This window comes from Pipra filicauda, unplaced genomic scaffold, assembly GCF_003945595.2.
Source record: "Pipra filicauda isolate LSUMZ 115617 unplaced genomic scaffold, ASM394559v2 scaffold338_size783178_pilon, whole genome shotgun sequence".
Lineage (NCBI taxonomy): Eukaryota > Metazoa > Chordata > Aves > Passeriformes > Pipridae > Pipra > Pipra filicauda.
This window is the reverse complement of record NW_024104463.1, coordinates 261,504-284,917: the sequence shown is the minus strand read 5'-3', so window position 1 is coordinate 284,917 and position 23,414 is coordinate 261,504. Positions and strand designations below refer to the sequence as shown.

The 23,414-nt window shown below is 41.9% G+C and overlaps 1 protein-coding gene and 1 long non-coding RNA gene across 6 annotated transcripts in view; one reads left to right on the top strand and one right to left on the bottom strand.

Annotated features, from left to right (window-relative positions):
- Positions 1 to 23,414, bottom strand: part of LOC120323759 — a 43,773-nt gene that overhangs the window by 13,906 nt on the left and 6,453 nt on the right. For 4 of the 5 annotated variants that reach the window (XR_005564575.1, XR_005564573.1, XR_005564572.1 and 1 more), the window contains 4 exons: positions 23,110 to 23,282; positions 20,531 to 20,656; positions 20,347 to 20,450; positions 20,156 to 20,230 (listed from right to left, as the gene is read on the bottom strand). This is a non-coding gene — a long non-coding RNA (uncharacterized LOC120323759). Of the gene's footprint in view, positions 1 to 20,155; positions 20,235 to 20,346; positions 20,451 to 20,530; positions 20,657 to 23,109; positions 23,283 to 23,414 lie in introns of all 5 variants that reach the window. The other variant, XR_005564574.1, reaches the window with a different exon arrangement.
- On the top strand, positions 258 to 23,136 carry CA12 (carbonic anhydrase 12). Its single transcript, XM_027712130.2, has 10 exons — positions 258 to 504; positions 3,542 to 3,562; positions 9,645 to 9,824; positions 12,239 to 12,381; positions 13,215 to 13,310; positions 14,931 to 14,994; positions 15,447 to 15,604; positions 16,678 to 16,804; positions 20,586 to 20,670; positions 21,465 to 23,136. Exons 1-10 carry the CDS (start codon positions 318 to 320, stop codon positions 21,547 to 21,549), a joined length of 1,146 nt encoding a protein of 381 aa, XP_027567931.1. The 5' UTR covers positions 258 to 317; the 3' UTR covers positions 21,550 to 23,136.

The window sequence follows — 23,414 nt, the reverse complement described above, 5'->3', positions numbered from 1 at the left end:
CAGGCTAGAAAGACTCTGCTGTGGTATGGCCCGTAAGAGGACAGCTTTTTAAAGCATTTGTGTCTCTGCTAAAGGGTTTCTGAAGTTCCAGGTTTAAATTCCCTCTCTAAGTGCTGGAGTCTGCCCTCTGAGCACCTCACTAAAACTGAGGTAATGAGGGATATGATCAGTTTTCTGAGGGTGTTGTGACCTAGAGGCAGGTCTGATTACATCATTTGTTTTGAGTTGAGTCTCAGGAGCTTTATAAAAAGCAGTCCTAAAAGCAAGAAGAGTGCAAAGGGGAGAGGAGGGCAATAACTCATTAGCAGAAGCTCTGTATGTGTGCATTCTGCTACTTGCCACATGTCTACAGGGGAATTTCTTCAGAGTGCAGAGAAACCTGTGAACTGCTGGAATATAAGTCTTTCCTTGAGATGTCAGCCAAGAGCTTCAGTGCAGTCACAGTGGCTGCTGTGCTGATTTTCTTCCTAAAGATACAACTCTCAGAGCAAGCGCCGGTGAACGGTAAAGTCCTTCAGCTTTCTGTTTTATTGTAACTTAGGGCAGCTCTGTGTGTGCAGAAAACTGGCCTCTTTTAATTAGTGCTACTTTAATACCATGCTCGAAGTTTATTGTATGTTGTTGCAGTCTGTGGTTGTTTGGAGTCAGTATCCTTATTTCAGTTTCTCAGTACAGGTATTCTGGCATATACAGGAAAGAGAAATTTGTCCTCTGGTTTAGTTTGCATTATAGATTCTTTCATGCTCAGCATGCCTTGCTTTGACATCTTTTTGTTTCTCATAGAATGAAGCAGAGACTCAGAGTTAGTGGAGGCATCACAGCTTTCCCTCTGCCCTGTTTATTTTTAAACTGGAGGGGGGAAAAGGCAATCCCTGTGAAGCATCCCTACACTAGACCTCTTTCTCTTATATTTAAATAGGATTAGTTCTTTTTAGGAGTGAATGTTCATATATTCAAGCTGATTACAATAAATTTTCCCCCTTTCAAGCTAATTATCATCCACCTAGTGTTGTTATAGGATACCAGGGAGAATCATTATAAAGGGTTGTGTGAGAGGACTTGCTCAGCACGTATATTCATGGGACCAAAATCCTGAAGGTTCAAACATGATCCAGAGCTGTTGGCTCCATGCAGAGCTCTGCCAAGACAAGCATTTTACCATTTTTCATATGAGCAGAATAAGGTGTGGAATTAAAACTTTTAAGGTCATCTTTTGTTGTTCATATATCCTCTGAAAAATGCCAATATTCTCCAGCAGAATCTCCCACCTGAAGGGCAGAAGTGCTTTCCAGAATAAGAGAATAAACTCGATGCTTTCTGGGTGTTTTCTGTGACCACACGGAAGATTTGGAATTGAAAGGATGTGTTGAAAAGATATCTTACCTTGCATCCTGAAGGGAATGCTGGAGAGCTCCTATCTTAGAATTAGTACCAAGGAATGGCAGGAGCTACAGTATCTGCCTATCTCTGACATCTTCCCAAGTAGATTATCACAACTACAACCATTCCCACTTTCCCAGTTCCCAAGTGACATTGGTAAGGTATTTTTTCCCTGTCTATTGAATCAAGGGCAGATTCTCTGGCTCCAGGAACCCCCTCTGCCATGCATGGGCATTAACTGTGCTACTCCCCAACACTCAGCCCAGCATCAACAAAGAGGCAGGAGAGTGCTCACAGAGCTGTTCACTGGTCCCCTCTAGATGTTAAGCCTCCGATTTTGGGAGGCAGTGTGACAATCTGCCTCCTCCTCGTTTCATTGTCAGTCAGAGTAAGGATCATAACCTTGCTCACAGTCTGAGGGTGGCAGCTCTGTATGATCATTCAGACCAGATCAAGAAGATCCTGCCATCTGGTCACCTCTTCATCTCCTGACCTAAGCTGGATGAAAGGAGTATAAATGTGCCTCAGCCCAACCTACAGCAGTTGCTGTGATTGTGCTCACCAGTAAAGTCATGATGGTAGTGAACTGCAGGTCATCCAAATGCTCACAGGCTAAGGAATATTTCACTTGGCAAAAGACTTGAAGCTTTCATATATTTTTGTGTCAAGTGGTGTAACTGGCCGTAATATTGAAAATATTTGAAATATTTGGTTGTTTTAAGGTTATTCTAGATTATGAAAATCATAGTTTTGACATTCCATACACATTTCAGTGGTCAGTAAGAGCATGAACAGAGTAGCTATTGTAGTTAAGCCAATATTTCTTCAAACCCTGCTCAGATGAGCATATTTCTAAAATCTGCTGCCAGTCAGTTGGTGTCTTTATACAAGTTTTACCTGCAGAATGTTCTGAGCAGAAGACACAAGGAACCCCCAAAAGACCTCACTAAGAGATAATCCCCTCCAGAGTGAAGGTGAGAGGAAAATGAGGTTTCCCATCTTGAAATCGAAGACAGTGCATGAATTCTTCTACAGGAAGAACCTGAGGTCTTCAGCCAGGATGATTACACAGCTTTGAAAATTCCAGTGTAAAAGAACAAGGCACACTGGTCCTGACAAACTGAAAGCAGAGAGTTCAGTGTTCCAGGCTGATACAAAATATCAATACAAAAGAGCCAAGTGCAGCTGTTTCTCACTTCCCTACAAATTAATCCCAAAGATTTCACACAGCATTCCTTGGAGAAGAGCTGTGTCTGTGACCGCATTTCAGAGCACAGGAAATGCAGCCAAGAGCCAGGTATTGTGCCCGTGAGGATAAATATCTGCCTGCCTGCATGCACACACTCACAGGCACACTGGGTGCTTGCAAGACTTGTGATTCAGGACTGCTTTCTAAGCAGAAGCAAAATTAAATTTGCAAAGAATGAAGATCTGCATGAGCCTGATAACCAGAACTGTTCAGGTCTGCCAGGACAAGCACCTCTAATTACACAGCAAGCTGTATGATTGCAGGTTTCAGGACTAGGAATAAAATAATTAAAAAGAGCATTTAATAAGTCAAGACATTTCCAAAGACATGTAGAGACACTATCCCAAGTTCAGTTCCTTAAGCAGTGGGTGAGTATTGATCATTTTAACACTCATTCACCCTCCCAGGATTCTCTGAGCTCCATGGGTTCATGTATCTTCAAAGTCTGTCTATTAATCCCTGTTTCAGTTGGCAAATCCCAGAGCTGTACAGAAATGACTGTCCATCATTTCCCAGTGTAGCAACTGGTAATTCACTGATGTTTTTCAAACTCCTCAACTAGGCATGAAGGGGTTCGTTGTAGCTACACCCCATTTAAATTCCTTACCTTCCTAGCCAGGAAAAAATCAGGGATGTACCTACATACAAAGTCTGTGGATATTCCACCAAAGAGAAAAAAGATAGACTGACAACAGTTTTTGGGCAGGATCACAGGGATAGTTACGATTACAATTTGGGCGAGAAAGGTTCCTAATCTTTGGAAGTGTCTATGGTTTGCTCAACAGCTGGGGCTGGAAAAATAGATGAAAGTATTGCACAGTGCAGTACATGGGTTTAAGTAGCAATTTGTTTCTTTACAGAGTAATATCAATTTCAGATATTCATAGTAATGTTTTCTTTGTCTTTGAACAGGGTCAAAGTGGTCTTATATTGGTAAGTACTAATTTGTATCATTCATACATACTAAGTTATTCTAGTGGGTATTTACTGGGTTCACTACCTTTACTCAGGTTTGGATCTGGTCAGTGGTCTTGAAATCTGTTCTTCAGTCCATCAGGTTTCACATCTGGGTGACTGAGAGCCAGTTATTGAGTTCTAAATTGCCTTGTGGAGTGACAGGAACTTCAGCAGACTGAGGTTGGCCCTACAACTGCAGAGGTTCCCCAAAGCCCTGTTTCCTCACCAGTCACAGGCCAGCAGCACATTTGAACCTTGTTCTGCAGAGAGCATTCCTCTCCATACCCACATGGGTCTTCATTTTTGAGTCAGAGTTCACAAATCACCTGTATCATGTTACTGAAGACTTGGGTCCCCAAAAATCCCAGCAGTGACAAAGCAGAATAAATCATATTCAGGAAAGCAGTGTTAATTTGTAACTAATTGAACTGATTTGTAACTAGTCCTTTTTGTGAGCTACTGACCCAGAAGGACCTGGTGGCTGCTCAGAAAGAAGATTTATCTAGATGTTTTCTTTTAATTGGTCAAATCCTCTAGCCAGGTATTTCCTCACTCAGAGTAGCATTTTATATGCCACATGTCCACAGAGAAGTAGCAGTACTGGGAATCTCACCAAAAAATGCTTGTTCTTAAGCTTTTGGTGCTGCTCCAAGGCAGAACCTCTGAGGCTGAAGCTGCCTCTCAGAACTCCTCCCTCCCTTTGGCTGAGCTCCACTTTACCTGACTGGCTTCACGTAAGCAGAGGGAGAACTGTCAGCTGTGTGTGCATAGGTACTGTCTGACTGCCCTGCACACCCAGACACTTCCCACTCTCATCAGGGGAAGAGTCTGACACAGTTTCATTGACAAAAGCCTGGGTTTTCTACCTTGACAGCAGCCATGAGACAAACCTAACCCTGCTGGGTAGTAAGGAAAACGACTACTTTTGCTCCTTTTACCATCAAAGTAGAAGTTTTGCCCTCCATCCCAGGGCAGTGCTTGTTTCAATTAGTTACTTCTCCCTTTCTGGGAATTTGAGGGCCAGTGTTTATTTCCAAGTGTGTTGTTCTCAGTGCCCAACTTCATCAATTCCTGTTAAGCTCTTCCATACTGCAGTCTGATTTCTATATTCTAACGTGTGCTGGAGGATAGAGGGAAGGTTCACAAAACAGATTATCTTTTTCCTTCAACTACTGATTTCAAAATATATCTAGAAAAACATATAAAAGAAAATATATAAAAGCAACTTCAAAAAATTAAAGTTGCAACTGAACTTGTACAGGGTACTACAGAAAAGCAGAAGTGGAACATTGATCTGCACAGAGAAAACCAGGTATTAGAGAGACTGCACTAAGCCAGAGAAGAGCCTCTCCACACTCTTCTACTGATCCTGGTTCCTTATGGCAGCCTAAACCTCCCACCATTTATCTTCATCCCTGAGGCACTTTGCAGTGCCTTTCACTACAGATAAGTCAATAGGAAGGGAAAGGAAATCAAGCAATTATAATGACAGTGCAGACTGATGTCGAGACGAGGGTCAAGGTGTAAGATTAAGGGTGGAGTAGGAGTAGATTTGTTGAGCAGGAGAATATGTAAAGCTGATTGTGGATACAGTGTTAGCAGCTCAGGGCACAGTGGCAAAGCAAGATGACACAGCATGTGATCAGGCCTTATCTGTTCAGCACAAGCTTTCCAAAGAAATGAGCATTTGTCTTGGCTATAATGGAAACTACTACATGAGATACAGTAAATAAAAAGGCTAAACCTCTTCTCTGTTTGCTTCTTCCTCAGCCAAGCTGCAGTAATGCTATTTCTTCTTCCTGTTTTCACTCCTCTTGTATGTATCCCAAAAAAAAGTGGCTGAAGGAAACACCACAGAACAGTGAGCTGAGGCATGAGCCCTCAGCCCTCGTGGCACAGGTTGGCTCTGTGTTCTCTCATGGGCTGCTTCACCTTCTGTAAAATGGACAAAAGACATCAAGCACGTTGTAAGAAAAGTGTTTTCAGTTAAAGAACTGAAGGAATTGTTCTGATGCCCCATAGCTCAGGACAGCATGTGCACACAGCTGCTGGCAATGTTGCTGTGTGGCTGGAAGGTGCAGGCCAGAAGTCCTCTGCCCCAGAAGAAAATTGCTAAAAGTGGATGTTGGGCTTCAATTCTTTGGATTCTGGCTTTCTGTTTCTGTAATGTAGGTGGGTCAGAAGGAAATCAGAGAACCAGAGTCATCCCTTCGGAGTGGACAAGCAGCTACAATGCAGAAAACCAGCTTTATAGACAAGTTCAAAGTAATAGTGCCAACAGAATTACTAACCTGCTTTAGCAGTAATAGTGCCAACAGAATTATAAATGTGCTTTAGCATGTGAGGAGACAACCTCATGCTGCAATATAGACACAAGAACTGTTGTTAACAGACAGCAGGCTAATTGTACTTGCACACTCTTTCATTCTTCTCTTGCCAAATACTCCAGTTCAGTGGGGTGCTGAGAGCCTGTGCTAAGACCCCTCCAGTTCCCCTTAGGAAATGTCAGCTTTGGTGAACACACTAAAACACACCCCAAATTTCTCATACAGCACTTGAATGCAGTAGCAGGAACAGCTACAGCTCTTGGCAATTCCTCTACCTCACAGGCTTCCCTCTGGGTATCCACACCCTGGCTCTGTGTGCCCAGAATGGTGGGACTGAGCTCTGCCTGAGTGCAATGGAAACCGTGTGATTCCTCCCCCCAACACGAATATTAATTGGTCATCAGAGCAAAAGTCTGCTGGTAACACTGGTGTCTCACAGGCCTATTTTCTCCTTGTTTTAAATGAGGCCACGTGCAAATCCTGGGAGCAGACCCCCCTGGGGTGCTGTGGGGCTGGCTGCAAAGCTAGAGCTGTCAGAGGAGATGATACCATGGGCACAGGCAGCCCTGTGCTGAGGGTGGTTTGCTCAGCTCACTGGGCAGCCTGACTGTCCAGGGAATTATTGCTGCTTTATTTACAGACAGCTTTTATAAAACAGCCACGAGGGCACAGCCAGGCTCAGGGCTGTTTACAGTGTGGCAGGGGAACACGGTCCTGGAAAATCAAATAAAAGAAGGCAACCCACAAGCTGGATTTGAGCAGCCTGAGTCTGCACTCCCTACACCAGGGAACGTTCCTGGCAGCACTGGGAGCAGTGGTAGCACGAGGGTCCTACTTCCACTCACACCAACAGCTCCCTGCCTTCATTCTCTCTCTCCAACAGCTGAATAACAGTGCTGAGTGGGCAGAACAGGCCCATGGCACAGTTATTGCTCTGCTGACAGTGCTGATGGGATCCTCAGAGCAGCAAACACCTTCTGAAGTGCCTGAGTCTTTCACAAAAGAAGAAAATTAACTATGAAGATAATTTTGCAATACTTCTTATGTTAATACCTTTTGGGACTTGTAACACAGGCCAATGTTAATACATCCACATGCTGTTCTTTATTCAATAGTGATCAGACAAAGCCTTTGTAAACACGATGTGATTTCCAGTGAATTTATCTGAATGTGCTGGCACAGAAAAAGGAAAATCTGGTTCACAATCAATCATTCATTTTCAACAGACCTAGCTGAGAAATGCCTTCCAGCTGTGTGGTTTATCTACCATGGAAATCTCAATTTCACATATGCAAACCCAAGCTGCAGTGAGCTCAGCTCTTTGAGACAAGGGTTTTGAGGCACTGAAATTAGAAAGACTACGTGACAAAAGGCAGAATTTCTATAAAAACAGGTTTTGTACCAAAAAAGGTTTTTTGTTTGGTTTTGTTGGGTTTTTCTTAATTGAGCAGGAGTGAGAAACAAGCAAAAACTGCTGTAGCTTAAAGGCCTGTGAGTGAGTTGCAGAGTTATGCCAAGGAAAGGATAACTGCTAGTAAAGATCAAAGTACATAAAGACTATGATAACTACAGCATTTTATAGAAAACACAAAAGTTTTCCTTCTGAACTGGTGATGTGGGTGTGGAAGTTCCCATCTTCTGCTGCCAACTCTTTAGGGTATTCAGTTTATCCAAACATAGTACTGAAAAAATGATTTGTACTTCATGACATGGTTTTCACTGGCTGGGACTAGACTTGTGTTTTATACATCAATTACCTATTTAATTATCAAGTCTCCAAACCTGTGATATGTAGTATATTAAAGTCTTCTTGCAAACTCACTGCTTTAAAAAACCTTTTTTAAATGATTGAGTCTTCTTACAATAAGGGCTTCTCACCAGTTTTTCTGACACTGTTGGAGTCTTAGCTCCCTGTAAAATGTTAAATATCAGTGTCATTGTCTTGCACATCAAGTTTCAACCTAAGAAACTATCATTTCCTGGGATATCCTGATGTATATTTTTCTGGGAAATATTCTTGAGTACATATGGAATTTATGCTCCTGTGGATGCATTTGTTATTTGCCAAAAAATAGGTAGAGGATAGTATGCAGTCTTCTATAATGTCAGTATAACATTTATTAGCTTTTTTAAGGAATTTCAGTAACTTTAGGATCTAAGAGGAGAGAAATTATTGTGATTGTCAGCAAACTGGAGTCAAAGATTTAAGCTGCAGCAACATCAAGGCCTATTCATACTGAAAAGCACTGATTGAGTCTGAGTATCCACACTGCAAACAATGCCATGTGTTAACCTGTGTCTGGAATAATTTTAAACAGCTTTGACAATGAAGTAAGTCTGTCTTTAAGCACCAGAATTGCACTTGCCTCTGTCACACACACCGTTTAAGTCAGGTTCACCTCCACTATCCATATACTTGGCAACTGCCTTGCATGTAAATAAAGTGAGCCTCTAATAATATCCTCCTGGCTGCTAATTTCCTTCAGAAAAGATCTGAACTTGCTTTGCCACTGATGACCTGATCTTCAAAGAAGCCAAAAGGAATATTATAGGTTTGGAAAAGAAGCCTTCTAACCAAAGGCTCAAGGGATTTATTTTAAGAGAAGCAAGAAACTATATCCTCTGTGTTATAAAAGTACGTCAGTGAGGAACAAAAGCGTGGTGACAACAGGCTCACAGTGAAAATCAAGCTGCTGAGGAGAGCACTAATGAAGTATCTTTTACCTGAAAAGCTTAAAGGAAGAGTAGATGTTTATTCCCTTCTGAAAGATGTGGCCTCATTGAAGCAGGGAGGCTCAGTGTCCTGTGTTATCCAGACCAGGCTGGTGATCCCAAAAGACCTTCCTGCCTTGGAAAGAATCATGACTAATGTTCAGAGACAAGGAGAAACACAAGTTGCAAGTATTTCTTTTGGTATTTAAATCCAAATAGTCTCAGCTTACAGCTTGTGAACAGCTGCTGGCTATTAATGTGTAATTAAATCAAAGGCACAATTAAAATTCTCTTGATATTATCTATTCTTTGTAGATCCTACCTTGGGCAAAAGACTGTGATGAAGAAAAGTTTCGTCAGAGTTTGAGCAAGTTATTGCAGGTCAAATTATCATAGCACCTTCCATTTTTGCAAGTTAGCTTTTCAGTGTGGGTCATGCAGTCTTGCTGGATAGAGCCAGACAGTTTGTACAGTGAGGGAAGGTCTGTGAGGGGCTGGCTTTCTGTGCACTGAACTCTGTCAGCATGAAGTCACTTCTTTCAGCAATCCTCTTCAGAAGGCTGGAATAGCCTTCCTGGGCATGTGCCTGCTACTTCCATAGGGAAAAGTGATTCATGTCAGTAAATAATCCAAATAGAGTCACAGATCCAAACGTTCATGGGCCCTGTAGAGACAGTGCCATCGGGGAGGCTCAGGGGCACTGTGGCTGCCCGTGGTGCTGCTCCTGCAGGTCTAACCCTGTGAGCTGCCAGCCCTGCAGCTCCCCAAGAGTGTAACAGCAGCAGCAGCTGAGACTGTCAAAAAATTGAGGGGCAGTGAAAGCAGTGAAGTGTCTCAATGTGAGATTTTTTTTTTGGCATTTGGCCCTTTTCTATCCAATGGTGCAATTTTCCAATTTTCTATCCAATGGAAAGATAAAATTGAGATTTAAAAAAAAAACTGCCTAAAAATTCAGAAAAGGCTTCCTTTCCAAATTTGGTGTTAAGGCTTGACAAATGTGTCTCTGTTGATTTGCACAGGTCCTGATGGAGAGAAGGCCTGGCCAAAGAAATACCCATTTTGTGGAGGAGTGTTCCAATCTCCAATTGACTTCCACAAGGATATTCTCCAGTATGATTCCAATCTCCTGCCTTTAGAATTCATAGGCTACAATGTGTCCTCCACTGACCATTTTACACTGACCAATAATGGTCATTCAGGTAAGGGAGCTCAGTGACAGCAGGAGTTGGGAGTTGCAGGAACTTGTGGGTTTTTTTGCTTCATGGGTGAACTACTTTGGTTATCAGATGAAATTAAGCTGTGCTGATAAAGCCTTCACATCTACAGCACAGGCTAGGGAAACCTGGGAATGTACTAAGGACAAATGCATGCCCAGTAAGCTGAGTTTTGAATAAAGAGTTTTAAAATAAACTCTAGGCATGTCAGAATTAATTCCCGAGCTTTTCTTACTACTTTGGTTGTGGTGCTCTGAAACAGCAACAGACTTTGTGATTCTGTTGAAAAGAGAGAAATTGATAAAATATGAGTGTAATGGGTCTCTGACATCCTGGGCTACCAAAGCAGCTCAACTGAATTACATGGGCAGGGAGGGAAGGAAAAAAAAGAGCTAGGAGCACCATTCTGTTCCTTTGATTTCAGACAGAAACCTTTCTAGCATAAGATAAGACCAGTAAGAAGACAGAATAATAATTAGAAATAGCATACAAGCATGCCCTGCCCACTGAAGCACTTAAACAAAATGTCACTACAGTAGGTAAAGGCAGAAAAGATGCAGTCTTATAAAGATCTATTATATTGACACAATATATAATACCAGTTAGTTCCACCATTTTTCATTCCTTCCTGAAACATTTGAAGACATAGGAATAAGAACAGTTATAAAGCCCTCCTTCTTTGTATCCTTTTCTATTTTATAAGCATCAAAATAACCTGTGTTATAAAATGGCCTCTGCTCTGCTCTGGCATGTTTGACCAACATGCAAAAGTCTCTTTTTCTCTCATTCTTTCAGTGAGGTAAACCTGCTCTATTGAACGTCATAAGCCCCTTCTTCTCTTAGGACATGATTCCTGGTTTTCCTCTTAATCAATTCCTCCATCAAAATCAGGTTCCTTTAAACTAGGAATGGCTGGAACACCTTTTCCCTGTGAGCCTTCTTTTCCTAAAAGTCCTTCTTGGTCCCGAGTGAAAGACTGCACTGTCACAGTTGAATGCTTTGGGCTGATGTGAGTGACAGGCAGAGAAGGAAACATTGTCACTGTGGGCTTTGATGGTGCCAGGAGGCAAAAGAACATCACAGGGAGTCTGTCCCTCACATAATGGTCACTCAGGTACAGGCAAATTCCTTGTAGAGCCTTTGTCACCTGTCATTGTCACATCTCACCCTAAAACAGAGTTTGACTACTTCCTAATGAAAGCCAAGACAAAAACATGTTCCCCCTCAATAAAAATGGGAGTTCACTTCTAAGGTCAGTGCCCTCCTAGAAAGCAGGGGAGATGCAACGTACTCCAGAAACCTCACTTAGGTACAAATTGATTGCTCTGAGTAATAAAAAATTAGACTCTGTTGGAGTGATCATTACACAATCTGCTGCTGTCTTCTCTTTCAGCCAGAGAGGAAACCAGTAGGACGCTTAGTACTGTCTGTCAGTCATTCCTACATATAATTATTGTGCTTCACCAGCCAGCTCATCCAGATACAATCACCTACTTCAGCCAGGCCAAAAACAGTAAAGCTCAGAATAAGCTTTTTAGGACCGTAGGCTTGCAGCTGTTCCTTCACTAAGGTTTTGAGCCCCGTTTCCCCCGAAAACCGTGTCTGGCACACTCCAGAAACAAATTATATTCACACCAGAAAGTAATAAAGAAATGAATCTGTTCTTGACATAAACTGTTGCTTTATGGAGTACCAAAAGTCTCAAGTGAACAACTGAGAACTTTCTCCTGAGTTAAGAATTACTACACCAAAAAAACCCCAGACCCAGCTTGTCATCCCCACTGGAGAGTATTAGTGAGCAGAAGGGAGGGGAATGCATGCCAAGATCTCCATCCAGTCAAGAGAGGAAATGCTAGTTCTTGCTGCTTGACATCAATGTTCTGGGTTTTGGAAGCAGTGAGGAGAGGGAGAAGTTTATTTGGTTTTACCATGTGCTCCTAAAAGAAGATTAAGAAGCAGATGAGTTCAGTGTAACAGGAGATAAAAAAATACCCTGATAAGTCTTAATTTACTAAGACATTTTCAATCATTATGAGGGGATTGAAAGAAGGCACACGAGCCTAAGTTTTGCTCCAACATATCACTAATTGTCTCTTCAATAAGTCTGAGATAAATTTGCGTTCTTCAGGGAGAAGAAAGATTTCCGTTAGCAACAATTCTCACACTCAATTCCTTCATTTAGGAAAGTAGAAAAAGGATATGTTCTAAATTCTCCTGATTGACCTAGAAAGGGCTAAAGAGCACTGAAGTGTTTATCTCCCCCCCAGACTGAGATGGGTCTGAGTTAAGAACCTGCTTTGTTCATGCTCCCTACATAATATACTTAGAGTAGTTTTATTTGCCCTGTTCTTGAGAGCTGTGGTATCATCTGCTCCCATCTGGGTTTGGTCTGCTTGCAGTGAAAATGTACCTGTCACCTACCATGTCCATCAGGAACCTCCCTTTTGAATACACTGCATCTCAACTCCACCTGCACTGGGGGAACCGCAACAAGTCCGAAGGCTCGGAGCACACCGTGGGTGGGAAGCATTTTGCAGCAGAGGTGAGACAAGCTCAGGCCAGGGAAAGAGCAAAGAAGGGTGGGCAGGTCCCACTGCTTCCAAGTGGGATCTGTGTCCCGGGGATAAGGCTGTAAAAGGCTGCTAAGATCTGAGTATATACTAAAAAACGGATTGTGCGAAAAAAGGTGGACTCTGATGTACTGTCACTAAGTCAGGGAGTTAGAACTTGGGCTCCAAACTCAGAGCTGGAACAAGGTCACTTGAGTCATTTCAAGATATTTGGTACCTTGGTTTTTCTCTGTAAACCAGGTATATCTTTTAGCTGCATGGCACTGCTGCTCTATTTACCTTTGCTCACCTTCTTCTATCCAGCGAAGAACTATTTGCTACCTTTTCTAACCTTAAATGATGGATTTGGGAATAGATTTTGATAGGAAGTGCCAATCAGATATTTACCTCAAAATTATTAAAGTCAGTCAGAATAATTTGTTTGCATAACAGCACTTTAGGAATCCATTTCTTCTCTATTTAACACTGAGTTTTGTGTTCTAAATATTGAAGGGTTAAGGTGGGATTTTTTCCAGAAAAATTTACTAGTACTACAGTCAAGATGCTTTGAAGCTGAAGTCATTGATCCTCTTCCCCCCTTCATTATGAGGGTTGTGGGGTGTGTGTAACTTGGCTACAGCAGGGCTGGAGGTGGGACTTCCAGGACCTTTTGATTTCTCTAAAAGGATCTTACCCCCAGAAATCACTAAAGGACCCCCTTGTATTGTCTTATCCTGAGGTGGCTGAGTTGGTCCTTTTCAGCTGTGAAACAGAAATGTGAGCAGGACCCACATGTTACTATAACAAAGTGTCCCCTTCTTCGTAGCTGCATATTGTGCATTACAACTCCGAGAAATATCCAGATGTAACAGCAGCAATGGACAAAGAGGATGGGCTGGCAGTTCTGGCTGTTCTCCTCGAGGTAGGATCCTTTGGGGTTTTGTTGTTGTTTAGAATATGCTTTCAATCATTAAGTCATCAATGTACAAGATCATCCAGATCATTTAACAATACAGTGGCTGAATAAAGGTTTTTCCTTTCCCCTCTCACCAATAAAAGCTCAGATTCCAGCAGCACATACCAAAACAGGAACACATTCTGAGAAAAGAGGAATTCTGAATGTTGTCTCATGGTTTTCAGTAAATTAACTTCAGCTATGTTAAATCCATTTTTGCATTCGTTTACAAACTGATGATTGGTGGGGTTTATCAAACAGGAGGCAAAAGTGAATTCCCAGCTCACTTCCTCAGAACTGCTGGAGCCTGGAGCAGTTTTGACCCAGCAGAGGCACAGGCAGGCACAGCCCTGCCTTTGACCACCATATGTAATTAGGATTTAACCACAGTCTTCATGCTGCTCTCTTCCCAGATTCTTTGAATCACAGTTTACAGTAAAGAAGTAAATTCAGTGATCTTTTTAACAGGATAGAAGGACAGCTTTCTAATTTTCCTCTCGAAAGCCCCACATACAAAGATAATAATGATCATAAACAGGTTTTATTTTAGTACCTTGTGTATATGTCTCCCTTTTCTTGAGGATTAAAACTCCTCAATAAGATAACTGTAATTTTTAAATGTGAGGATTTTCTGCAGCATAGAAAACCAAACCTCCAGGCTTTCACATTTCCATCAAAAAAGTGAAAATGTTCTAGTTAGCAGACAAAGCTCTCATTAATGCAATCCCAGCTCACTTCCTAGCAGCTCTAAGATTTTGACAGTAATTTTGTGTTACATTTCAGTTAATTTGGAAGTTGCAGCTGTGAAAAGTTTCAGAGTATTGTATATTTTGCTAGGGAATAATACTGGTATCTGGTTATTTCCAAGCAATGATATTTAAAAATCAAATTAGGGAACAATGGAGATTAGATCTTTGAAAAGCTTTCAGCAAGCTGGTGGCTATTGCAGTTGATCTAAGGACACCAGTTTACTATGTCTGGTTGTCAGAGGAGTTGCTAAGCACCAACTCTGAAGAATTCATGAAAAAAGACACTGATTATCAGACAGAAAAGCTGCTGGTAGCAGTTGAAAAGGACGGTCTTTGTTGATAGTTGAGTTATAGCCCTTGCCAGTGGTACCCAATGGTGTCATTCTTTATCTTCCTGGACTGAGGGGAGCAGCAGACTGAAAAATGCTCGTGGGTGGAAAACTGTGGCTTTGATGAGAAAGCAGCAGATGATCTGAGAAGCCTGTCAGTTGAGAACTTATGCCTGCAAGGTTCTCAGAGGTTTCTCTCCTTTTGCTCAGCACTCTGAACAGGCAAGAGCAACAGGGGCTTTCAAGGGCACACTAAAGTCTACACTGCTGTTGTTAAGGCAGCATCCTGACAAGGCAGCTCTGAGAGCTCTCAGTGGGAGCATAACTGTGCTCTGAGGACAGTGTTAGAGTTCTGAGTTATAAAATCCCTTATGCCACTCTGGTACATGAATATCTGGACAGTGGGGACACTTGCCTTGTGACAGGCCATCCAGTACAGCCAGAGGAGCACAGACTCACACTCAGACTGCAGTGGGCTGCACAGCTGTTTAACAGTGTGATCATTTCAGATCGGACCCTTCAACCCCTCCTACGAAAAGATCTTCAGGCACTTCCGGAACGTGAAGTACAAGGGTGAGTGGCTGCACCACACTGAGAATGGCTGAGGGTATCAGATGCCACCCTGAGAGGGATTGAGCTGGCTGAAGAAACAGCCCAGAGATCTCAGACAAACCTGTCACAAACTGAGAGAGCTCCAAATGCAGTGCATTTCTGGAGGAGTGTACGGCTGCCAAGCACCACGTGTTCCTGGCTGGGCCTTATTTCTTGCACACGGTGGCTTTTAGTTAATCTGGCCTTCAGTTTATCTTACAGGATTCATATTTGATATCTAAGACAAGATTTGTACATAGAAACCCTAAAAAGCTGTGTTCCTTATTAAACTGGGACTATCCCTGCTAAAAGGTATTTTTCCTATCCTAGTGATATGACACCGAAAACATCTACTTACTGAAAAGCAAATTCACTTCACTGGTGCACTGCATGTATAGGAATGATGCAGGATTTTCCATGAATCCCCTTTTTAGATCAGAAGGTCCAAGTACCTGGCTTCAACGTTCGAGAACTGCTCCCTGCCAGGCTGGATGAGTTTTATCGCTATGAAGGATCCCTGACAACTCCTCCCTGCTACCCCAGCGTTCTGTGGACAGTTTTCAGACACCCCGTTACAATTTCACAGGAGCAGGCAAGTTTCAATAGAGCACATGTTTCCCTGGTTGGGGGTCAGAACAGTAAATGCATATTCTCATTTCCTGGATTGCTCTTATCTTCCTGTAAAACTGAAAGAGAGCCATTGCTAAAAGCCTTCAAGTGGGAAGAACAGCACAGAAGTGACATAAATCAATACCTTGTTCTGTTTGGAGTTAGCATGTTTTCAGTTGACCAGAATAAATAAAAGACAGACAACAGCATAGCCATTGGTACAGTATCAGCTTGAAAACATCACAGTCAAGTGAGATTAATTTCTGTTTTCACTGTGTCCTTACTCCCTGCGTAAAGACTTTCCATGAGTTACTTGCAGATTACTTTGTTCACACTCCATGTCTGAATACTACTCACTAAGCATTTTAGTGCTACTTCGATCCTGACTTAGGTATGACAGGTTGGGTAGATGTTAAGTTTCTAAAAAGCATGTGATGTGTTATTTGTCAGTCTTGAATCCCTAGTGTTTCTCCCAACTGATGTTTTTTGTGCTCATCTAATTAACTTCTTTTGTTCTTAGGTGGCCACTTACACGAACTATAATAAACTCACAGTCACTGTCTTCTGATTCACCTAACTACAGACACAGGGGAAAATGTTATTATCAAAGTCTCTGGTTAAATCACTGCATGCTCCTCGTTATGAAAATCCATTCTTACCTTTGTCCACTCTGTCAGATCGTGTCTCTAGCAGAGTAAAGAGTTCTTTCATAAAGTAGCTTTTAATACTTAGGAGTTAGACTGTGCTAGGGGGAACATGCTGGAAAAGGCCACCATGTTTCCTCCCCTCCAGTTTTCCTGGCAGATAATCACTAAGCAGGATTAGTGTTATCAGGATGTAAACAAAACACGGGTATGCATTTGGAGATGCCTCACTCTTTACACACTATTCTGTATTTGGGCTCACAAGACCTAAGTATCACTTAATTACTTAAGACTTAATCACATAAGACCTAATTATCCCCTTCCCTTTGATTTCAAACACACTCCCAGTGATCACACCCTGGCACTGCTTTCTCTGGATCCTGGGAGCTGAACAGGGTGCTTCCCTTTCTAGCTCCTGGCCCTGGAAACAGCCATGTACTGCACGGAGAGTGACGACCCCGAGCCCCTGGAGATGGTGGATAACTTCAGGAACGTTCAGGAATTTCACGAAAGACTGGTTTTCATCTCCTTCCGTGAAGGTAAGTTGTGTGAATGCTTCTGTGCAAAGAAACAGTGCCCAGTCCTTTGGGGACACTTGAAATACTGAGGTGGCAGTGCTGTTGCATCTGTACCACTGCAGAAATACAGTGGTACATTTTCCAGCAGATCCCTTTGCTCCCTTTTCTTCTCTTACTGCACTGTTGCATGGGCAGCTGTACAAGAATAAGGTACTCACAGAGTACATAAGAATTATTTTTTCCACAGGGGGTGTCAGGCAAGACCTGCAACCCTTCTGATCAAAGGCAAGGAGGTAAAAGAAGAAAAACACATTTGGCCTTCTGATGCTTAGCAGAAGTATTTGCTGTCACTACAAACACTGAACACCTTAAGCTGGCCTTGCCTCACCAGTGATGTTTGCTGGTTCTCAGCAGTGTCAGGCTTGGTTTTAAGCAGACCACACACTTAAAGGGAATCACAACTCTGCCTTTCAGGGACACTGTTTTGGGGAAATCACACAGAATCAGAGGAGGTCCTTGAGGAATTCCAACTTGACAAATAAAAATAATTCATAACACTGGATTGTGTGATCCAGTGTTACAAATAAAAAAAAAAAGGTCATCTTATGAGGAAAAACTGATTTAAAAGCTTAATTATGCAGGGTTACACAATGGCAATGCATAGGTTTGGTGGGGGGTTTGCTCAAAAGTCTGCATCTGTGGTGAGGAGCTGAGCTGTACCCACAGGAAGGCATTGGAGTATATTGTTTGTGCAAAATGTATTGTTCCAAATTCTTTGTTGTCTTGCAAACAAATACTCTCAGGCGTCTGTGAAGGTGGCACATACACTGAGGGCAGAGGAGTCTAGGCAAGCCCCTCTACTGTTTGAAATGGAGACTAAAAGATTTCTAAAAGAAAAAGGAGACAGCACAAAAAAGATTGGCCAAGCAGTAAACTTTCAAATTAATAAAATGTGTTAGGACATCATTTCACCTTCGCCTGCCAGTTTCTTCACCGTTTAGATGAAAGAACAGAAAGCACAGGAGTTGTGCATATTCAGAAATGTCACACAGCAGCCACTGCAGGGACAGTTCTCTGCAGACACACTGCAGTAACTGTTCCTGCCATTCCCCCCTGCAGACAGACCATTTCATAACAGATCTCTTCTGATGTAAAGCTATAAAGAAGAGTGAAAATCAGAGATCAGCTAAAAAAAAACCCCGGCAAAACATTTCCCTGCAATCAGCGATGCTTTAGCCTTGTCCCCCAGAGGTGGCTGACCCCCTGTCAGTTCAGCTGCACCACACTCCCTGCCAGAGCACTGGGAGGCATCAGCAGCGTTTGGCCCTTACTTAAAGCAAATCTCCATCTTTGAGATAAAACCCAGAGACAATTTCACAAGTCCTCCTGTGGCTGGGGACCATTTCAGTTCTCATGGCAACACCTTAAAATCTTTCTAAAGCTTCCTGTAAGAGGAACTACCATGACGTTTCTTTTGAGTGCCTTCTCTGGAATTAATGCACATAATTAGTAATTATTTAAATTTATCAGAATTTATCAATTTATCAAAATTTATCAAAATTCAATACCTGGTGGACTTGGCAGGGATATGTTGTTGATTCCTAACCACACCCAAGAGCTAGTGATTTTCTGAGTCAGACTGGTCAGTCAGAAATGAGAAATGCACTTATCCATCTGTTCCTTAAGTTCACCTTTCAGCACTGACTTACATTCTTTCTGTAAATCACACTCAGTACTTAAAAGTAGAAGGTAGAGAGTTACAATCCATGATCCAGTAACTGAAAATCAGACACTGCATTTTCATCCAGGAATCTCCAAACACTTCACAGAAATAGCATAAGCATTATTTCCATCCGTGGGGGGAAATCTGACCCAGATGTGACTTTCTCAAAATTGTTGCTGTGAACCAGTGCCAAACCCAATAATAACATTTGGCTCCCCCTCTGCTAAGCCACATTATTTGGCTCCCATGCAGAGGTGACACCAGCTGCAGAAACATTTTCAATGTCTCTTTAAAGCTGGCATGACTTAGCAGAGTTAAATGGTGTGGCTTATTGCCCATCCTGCTGTTCTTACCCAAGAACTGGTCTTTATGGCTATGAAAGAGGCTGCTCAGTGCTCCTTGAATAGAAACTCCATTCAGCCCAACAACATTTAATTACAGAAGCTCATTGACTCTATCAGTGAACCATAGAAAAAATGTTCAACCCATTTCAGAAAAGGTATTCATGGCCCCTGTAATCTCACATTCCTCTCACCACAGTCACAAAGGCTCCCTCACAGGTGCAGCCCCTCACCTAAAGGGCAAAAAAAGAAAGACAAAGAAGAAAAAAACGTTGCCATCAAAGCACAGTTCAGTCCAGCTGGTTGGAGGGTGGAAGTGCCCAGCCTGATGCAGCTGAACACGGGTAGGGACAGAGCACACCTGAGGAGAAGGGAAGGAAAAGCCATAAAGGGATCATGGCTTGGGCCAGGCAACCCCAGAAATTTGTGAAAGAAATCCCATTGTGCACACCTAGAGCCCAACTAAGCAGGTGTTCAGAGCAGCTTTTCTGCCCTTTCAGTGCCAAGGCTGCCACCTCCACCTGAGCACAGAGGCCACAAGATGAGGCCACTGGCCTGTGTTTGGCATCAAAATTGCAAATGACTGAAGTCTTCAGTCATCCACATTTTTGATGCCAGTAATTAATATCTAAATTCATGGTCACTCTTGACAAGAATACATTGCAAAAGGTCTCTAATCTTGAAGGATTATGCAGCAAAACTCACATATGTTCATAATGTATTGTGGCTGTCAGCAATCTATTCCAATGAAATCAGCTTCACATTCAGCTGGAATTTGTTATGATGTTCAAACCTTCCACTGCCCACGAGCTCAGTGGGAACTGGTGTCTAGTTTTGGTTATGGTACCATACTGGAATTCTATCTAAGCAAATTTTGTAAGATTGTCTCATCAGACAGAAATGCTCCCTAACCTTCCTCTTCAAAGTACAAGCTCTTTTTTCTACAGTTATCTTATCTATTTGGTGTTGTATTTTCTTGTCCATTTGATGCACCTTTACTATAACAAAACTCCCTTTTTGTAAAATAGCTCTCCTTCAACTCCATGTCAGTTTGAAAGAGTTCTGATGTTGCTTAGAGAGAAATAGTTGTTGGATAAAATGTAAAAAACAATGAATTAAGAAAATGCAGTTAAGAGAGCTCACCTTCAGGATCTTTGGGGAGGCCAAAATAAATAAAAATACTTTATTGCCAAAATATGTATATGAAGGTCGCTAGCAAATATAGAATTATAATTATAATGCTTAACATCTCTATGCAAACAAGGGAACACTCAGATCTTCATACCACTATCCTGAATTCATTCTTACCTTCTTCAGTGCCTTTAAGTAATATTCTCAACAGCAAAGCAGATCACTTTTCAACTCTCCACACTCAGTGGTGTTCTGCCTTGAAAAAACAAAAGGCTTTGAATTTAACAGCCTAACTTGCCTGGGTTTACTTCTTTAGTTCTGCTTATGATTTCTTATACATTATAGCAAAAAAATCAAGATTTTCTGACCTCTCTGCCTGTGCATGTTGGTGCTGTGACTCCAGTGTGTGTCTGACTTCCCAGCACGGTGAGCTGTGGATCCAGCTGTGGGAGCAGGACCTTCCAGGGCACATCTGTGCAAAGTTATCCACTCCATAATCACAGAACAGGCTGCAGGAAAGCTGCAGATGCAGATAGCACCTTAGGCACTAACCTTCTCCTCTCAATCAAGGATATTGACAGTTCTGGATGCTTTCCTCCCTTGCTAGGGTTTGTTGTTTCTGCTGTGATAGCCTGCATCCTGGCAGTCCTCACCATCCTTGCAGTAGCCTTGTGGCTCCTGAAGAAGAGAAGGTAAGATGTCTGCCTGTCACATCACAGAAAAGGAAGCCAAACCAAATTTTTCCTCTGACACAAAGTGAGTCTAAGTAATGTTTGATCTTTTATAAGATGTGATCTCTTCCTACAAACTTTGATTTGTTTTTGTCACTGTAGACATTATTTCCCCTGTATCATACACTCCAAAGCAATTCTGTTTTATTGCCAGCAAAATATGTTTATTTGGCTGAAAGGTCTCTCCGTGCAACCTCTGTGCCAGAGTGGCCACTGTTCTGCCATTGTAGGAGTGGTTGGGTTTTGTGAAAAGCAAACATGTACAGTTGTTTTTCCACAAAATAATAATTGCTGGAGCAGAGCTCAAGTAAACCCTTAAAAGATGCAAGGCCAGGAAATAGAGAATTGTGTGTGAGAATCAGGGAGAACACAAACCCCGGAATATTTCCTGGAACAGTGAGGGAAACGAAGAGAATGGAATTTTAGAAAAACCTCTCCCAAAGGTTACATCATTTTAGGGGAAGAAATATGTATTGTTAAAAGATCATTTAGCCACTGTTTGCCAACAAAACCAAATCCTGGGGAAAAAAATCTAAGATTACAAACTTTCCTACAACCTGATCCCTTTGCATCCTGCATTGACTCCGCACACAGAATCTGTTCTCCTGAAATATTTGCAACAACAAGCTACGGTGACATTTGCACTGGTACAGAGAAAAATAATCTCATGCATGCATAATGGACCATCTTAAGTAACTAGTGGTGCTTTTCCTTCATTGGCATTACAGTTCTTTAATACATGTGTTTTATTTTAGCTGCAAAAAGGAAGGGCAAGACAACAGAGGAGTCATCTACAAACCAGGCACATACAAGGAGGAGGAAGACCTCTCCAAAATGTGATGCCCTGCTCTGTCACAAAAGCCCCTTTTCATTCACAGCACTGATTTACTTTGGATTGGTGGTCTCTTGTTCTTGGCTAATGATAAGCCTCAAGAGAGTACTAAAAGCAGGTACCAGCCAAAAGTCTTGTGTAGCCCTCATTCCCTTGTTTTCCAGAGAGATATGATCAGTGAATACCCCTGAGCTGAATTCCTCACCACATTCCTTTCATGTCTGCTGCTCACTGAGTCTGGGTGTTTTAATTGATTTTACAGTTAATCCTAAACTCCAGTTTTATGGTTTGTTTAGCACAGGTTTTCCCACAGGTGTTCCAATCTGAACACTCTCATCAAGCTACAAGAACTCTTCCCTGCTAAATCAGAGTATTGCTTTCAGCATCGTGAATATAAACAAGATAAAGGGCAAACTGTATTTGAGATAAGAGTTTGAACTGGGTTGTTCAGCTGATACAGTTTTTAGAAGCACAGCAAATGATGCCAGTACATTCACCAGTGGAGCTGGAAAGGAGGAAGAGGGAAGTGTAAATGCAATGGGAGCCACAAGGATTATTAATGGAGTTCAAACCCAGGAACTCAGTGCTGAAAAAACACTACTGCTAGAGGAACAGCTCACCTTCCAGACATCACCCAGCCTCACAAATCTGCTGTGGAGGCCAGCCCTGACTGCCACTGAAATGAGAGAAGCATCATGTCTTATTATCCTGCTCTTATTTATAGTGTGTGTATGAATGATGTGGAGATAATGCAGTTGCTGCTGCTTTTAAGCAGACTTGTCATTTAACCATAAATCCTGATTGATTTTACAGTGTATATTACAGCTGCAATTAAACAGTAGATGGTTTTGCTGATTTAGTTCTCTGACTTCAGTAATTTAATTCCTAGAGAATAATCTAAATTATCTTTTCAGACCATATAAGCTAGATACTTGAGTCTCATTATACATTTCTGAAGGTGAGAAGCATAAACCTGACCCTGTTTCCACTGAAGACAATGTGGAATGTCATTGACTTCAGGAAGAAAAGGGTGGAGCCAGCCCAGCCCCAGTGCATACAGAATTCCTCTTGAACTGGACATTTAAAGTGAGGATCTGAAATGCTTGTACTTAACACACACAGAGGAAGTGACAGAGCACGGGCTTAGACCTAAAATAACTCCAGGTCTGAAGGCTGCTGAACACCACAATCTGAACTTCTCGCTCAGAGCCATCTTACATTCAGTAGCAGCACCACCACAGCTGTGATTTTAAATAAATAAACTCTTATAACGTGTGTTTTCTCCTTTAAAAAAGGCAGATGCAGACAGTTTCAGCATAGAATGTTTTAGATTCTTCCCCTTCCATCCCCAAGAAAACTGTTTACTGTCCAAACCAAGCTTTTGAGTGCCACGAGAAATAACTTATTACTTACTGTACATGAAATTTAGGAGCGCAATCTTACAACTAAGCACATTGCATATTCCAGCATTTTTATCTCACATAAACAAACACATAAAGGTCAGCTTGTTGAAGTGTTTGAAATTATTTAAAAAGCAGCAGTTGTGTGTTATGGGGAGCGTTACTTACTGTTTGAATAAAGGTGTTTAAAGACAAGATCAGATAATAAATTTTTATGCTTTTTCTTTGGTTTCTCTTGTTTCTTCTTGAAGAGTAACATTTTATTGTGGATTTTAATCTTCAGCTCAACTGATTAAAAACATCCATCAATCACTCTCTTTTGCAGGCAACATCCTTGACACCTGTGAAAAGAAGCACCAAAACCTCAGCCAAGGCAAATTCTCACAGTCAGCAAAGAAAACACACCACACACTAGGGGGGGAATTGTCTCATTCAGAATTGTTTCTTGAGCAAAAGAACAAACTTAAGCAAAA

What these genes read in the sequence shown, in the direction of transcription:
- CA12 (XM_027712130.2), top strand. Translation starts at nt 318, where the DNA reads ATGTGTGCATTCTGCTACTTGCCACATGTCTACAGGGGAATTTCTTCA. An exon ending in GGAAGCATTTTGCAGCAGAG is followed by an intron (nt 12,382 to 13,214) that starts GTGAGACAAGCT and finishes CCTTCTTCGTAG; the next exon opens with CTGCATATTGTGCATTACAA. An exon ending in TTTCATCTCCTTCCGTGAAG is followed by an intron (nt 16,805 to 20,585) that starts GTAAGTTGTGTG and finishes CTCCCTTGCTAG; the next exon opens with GGTTTGTTGTTTCTGCTGTG.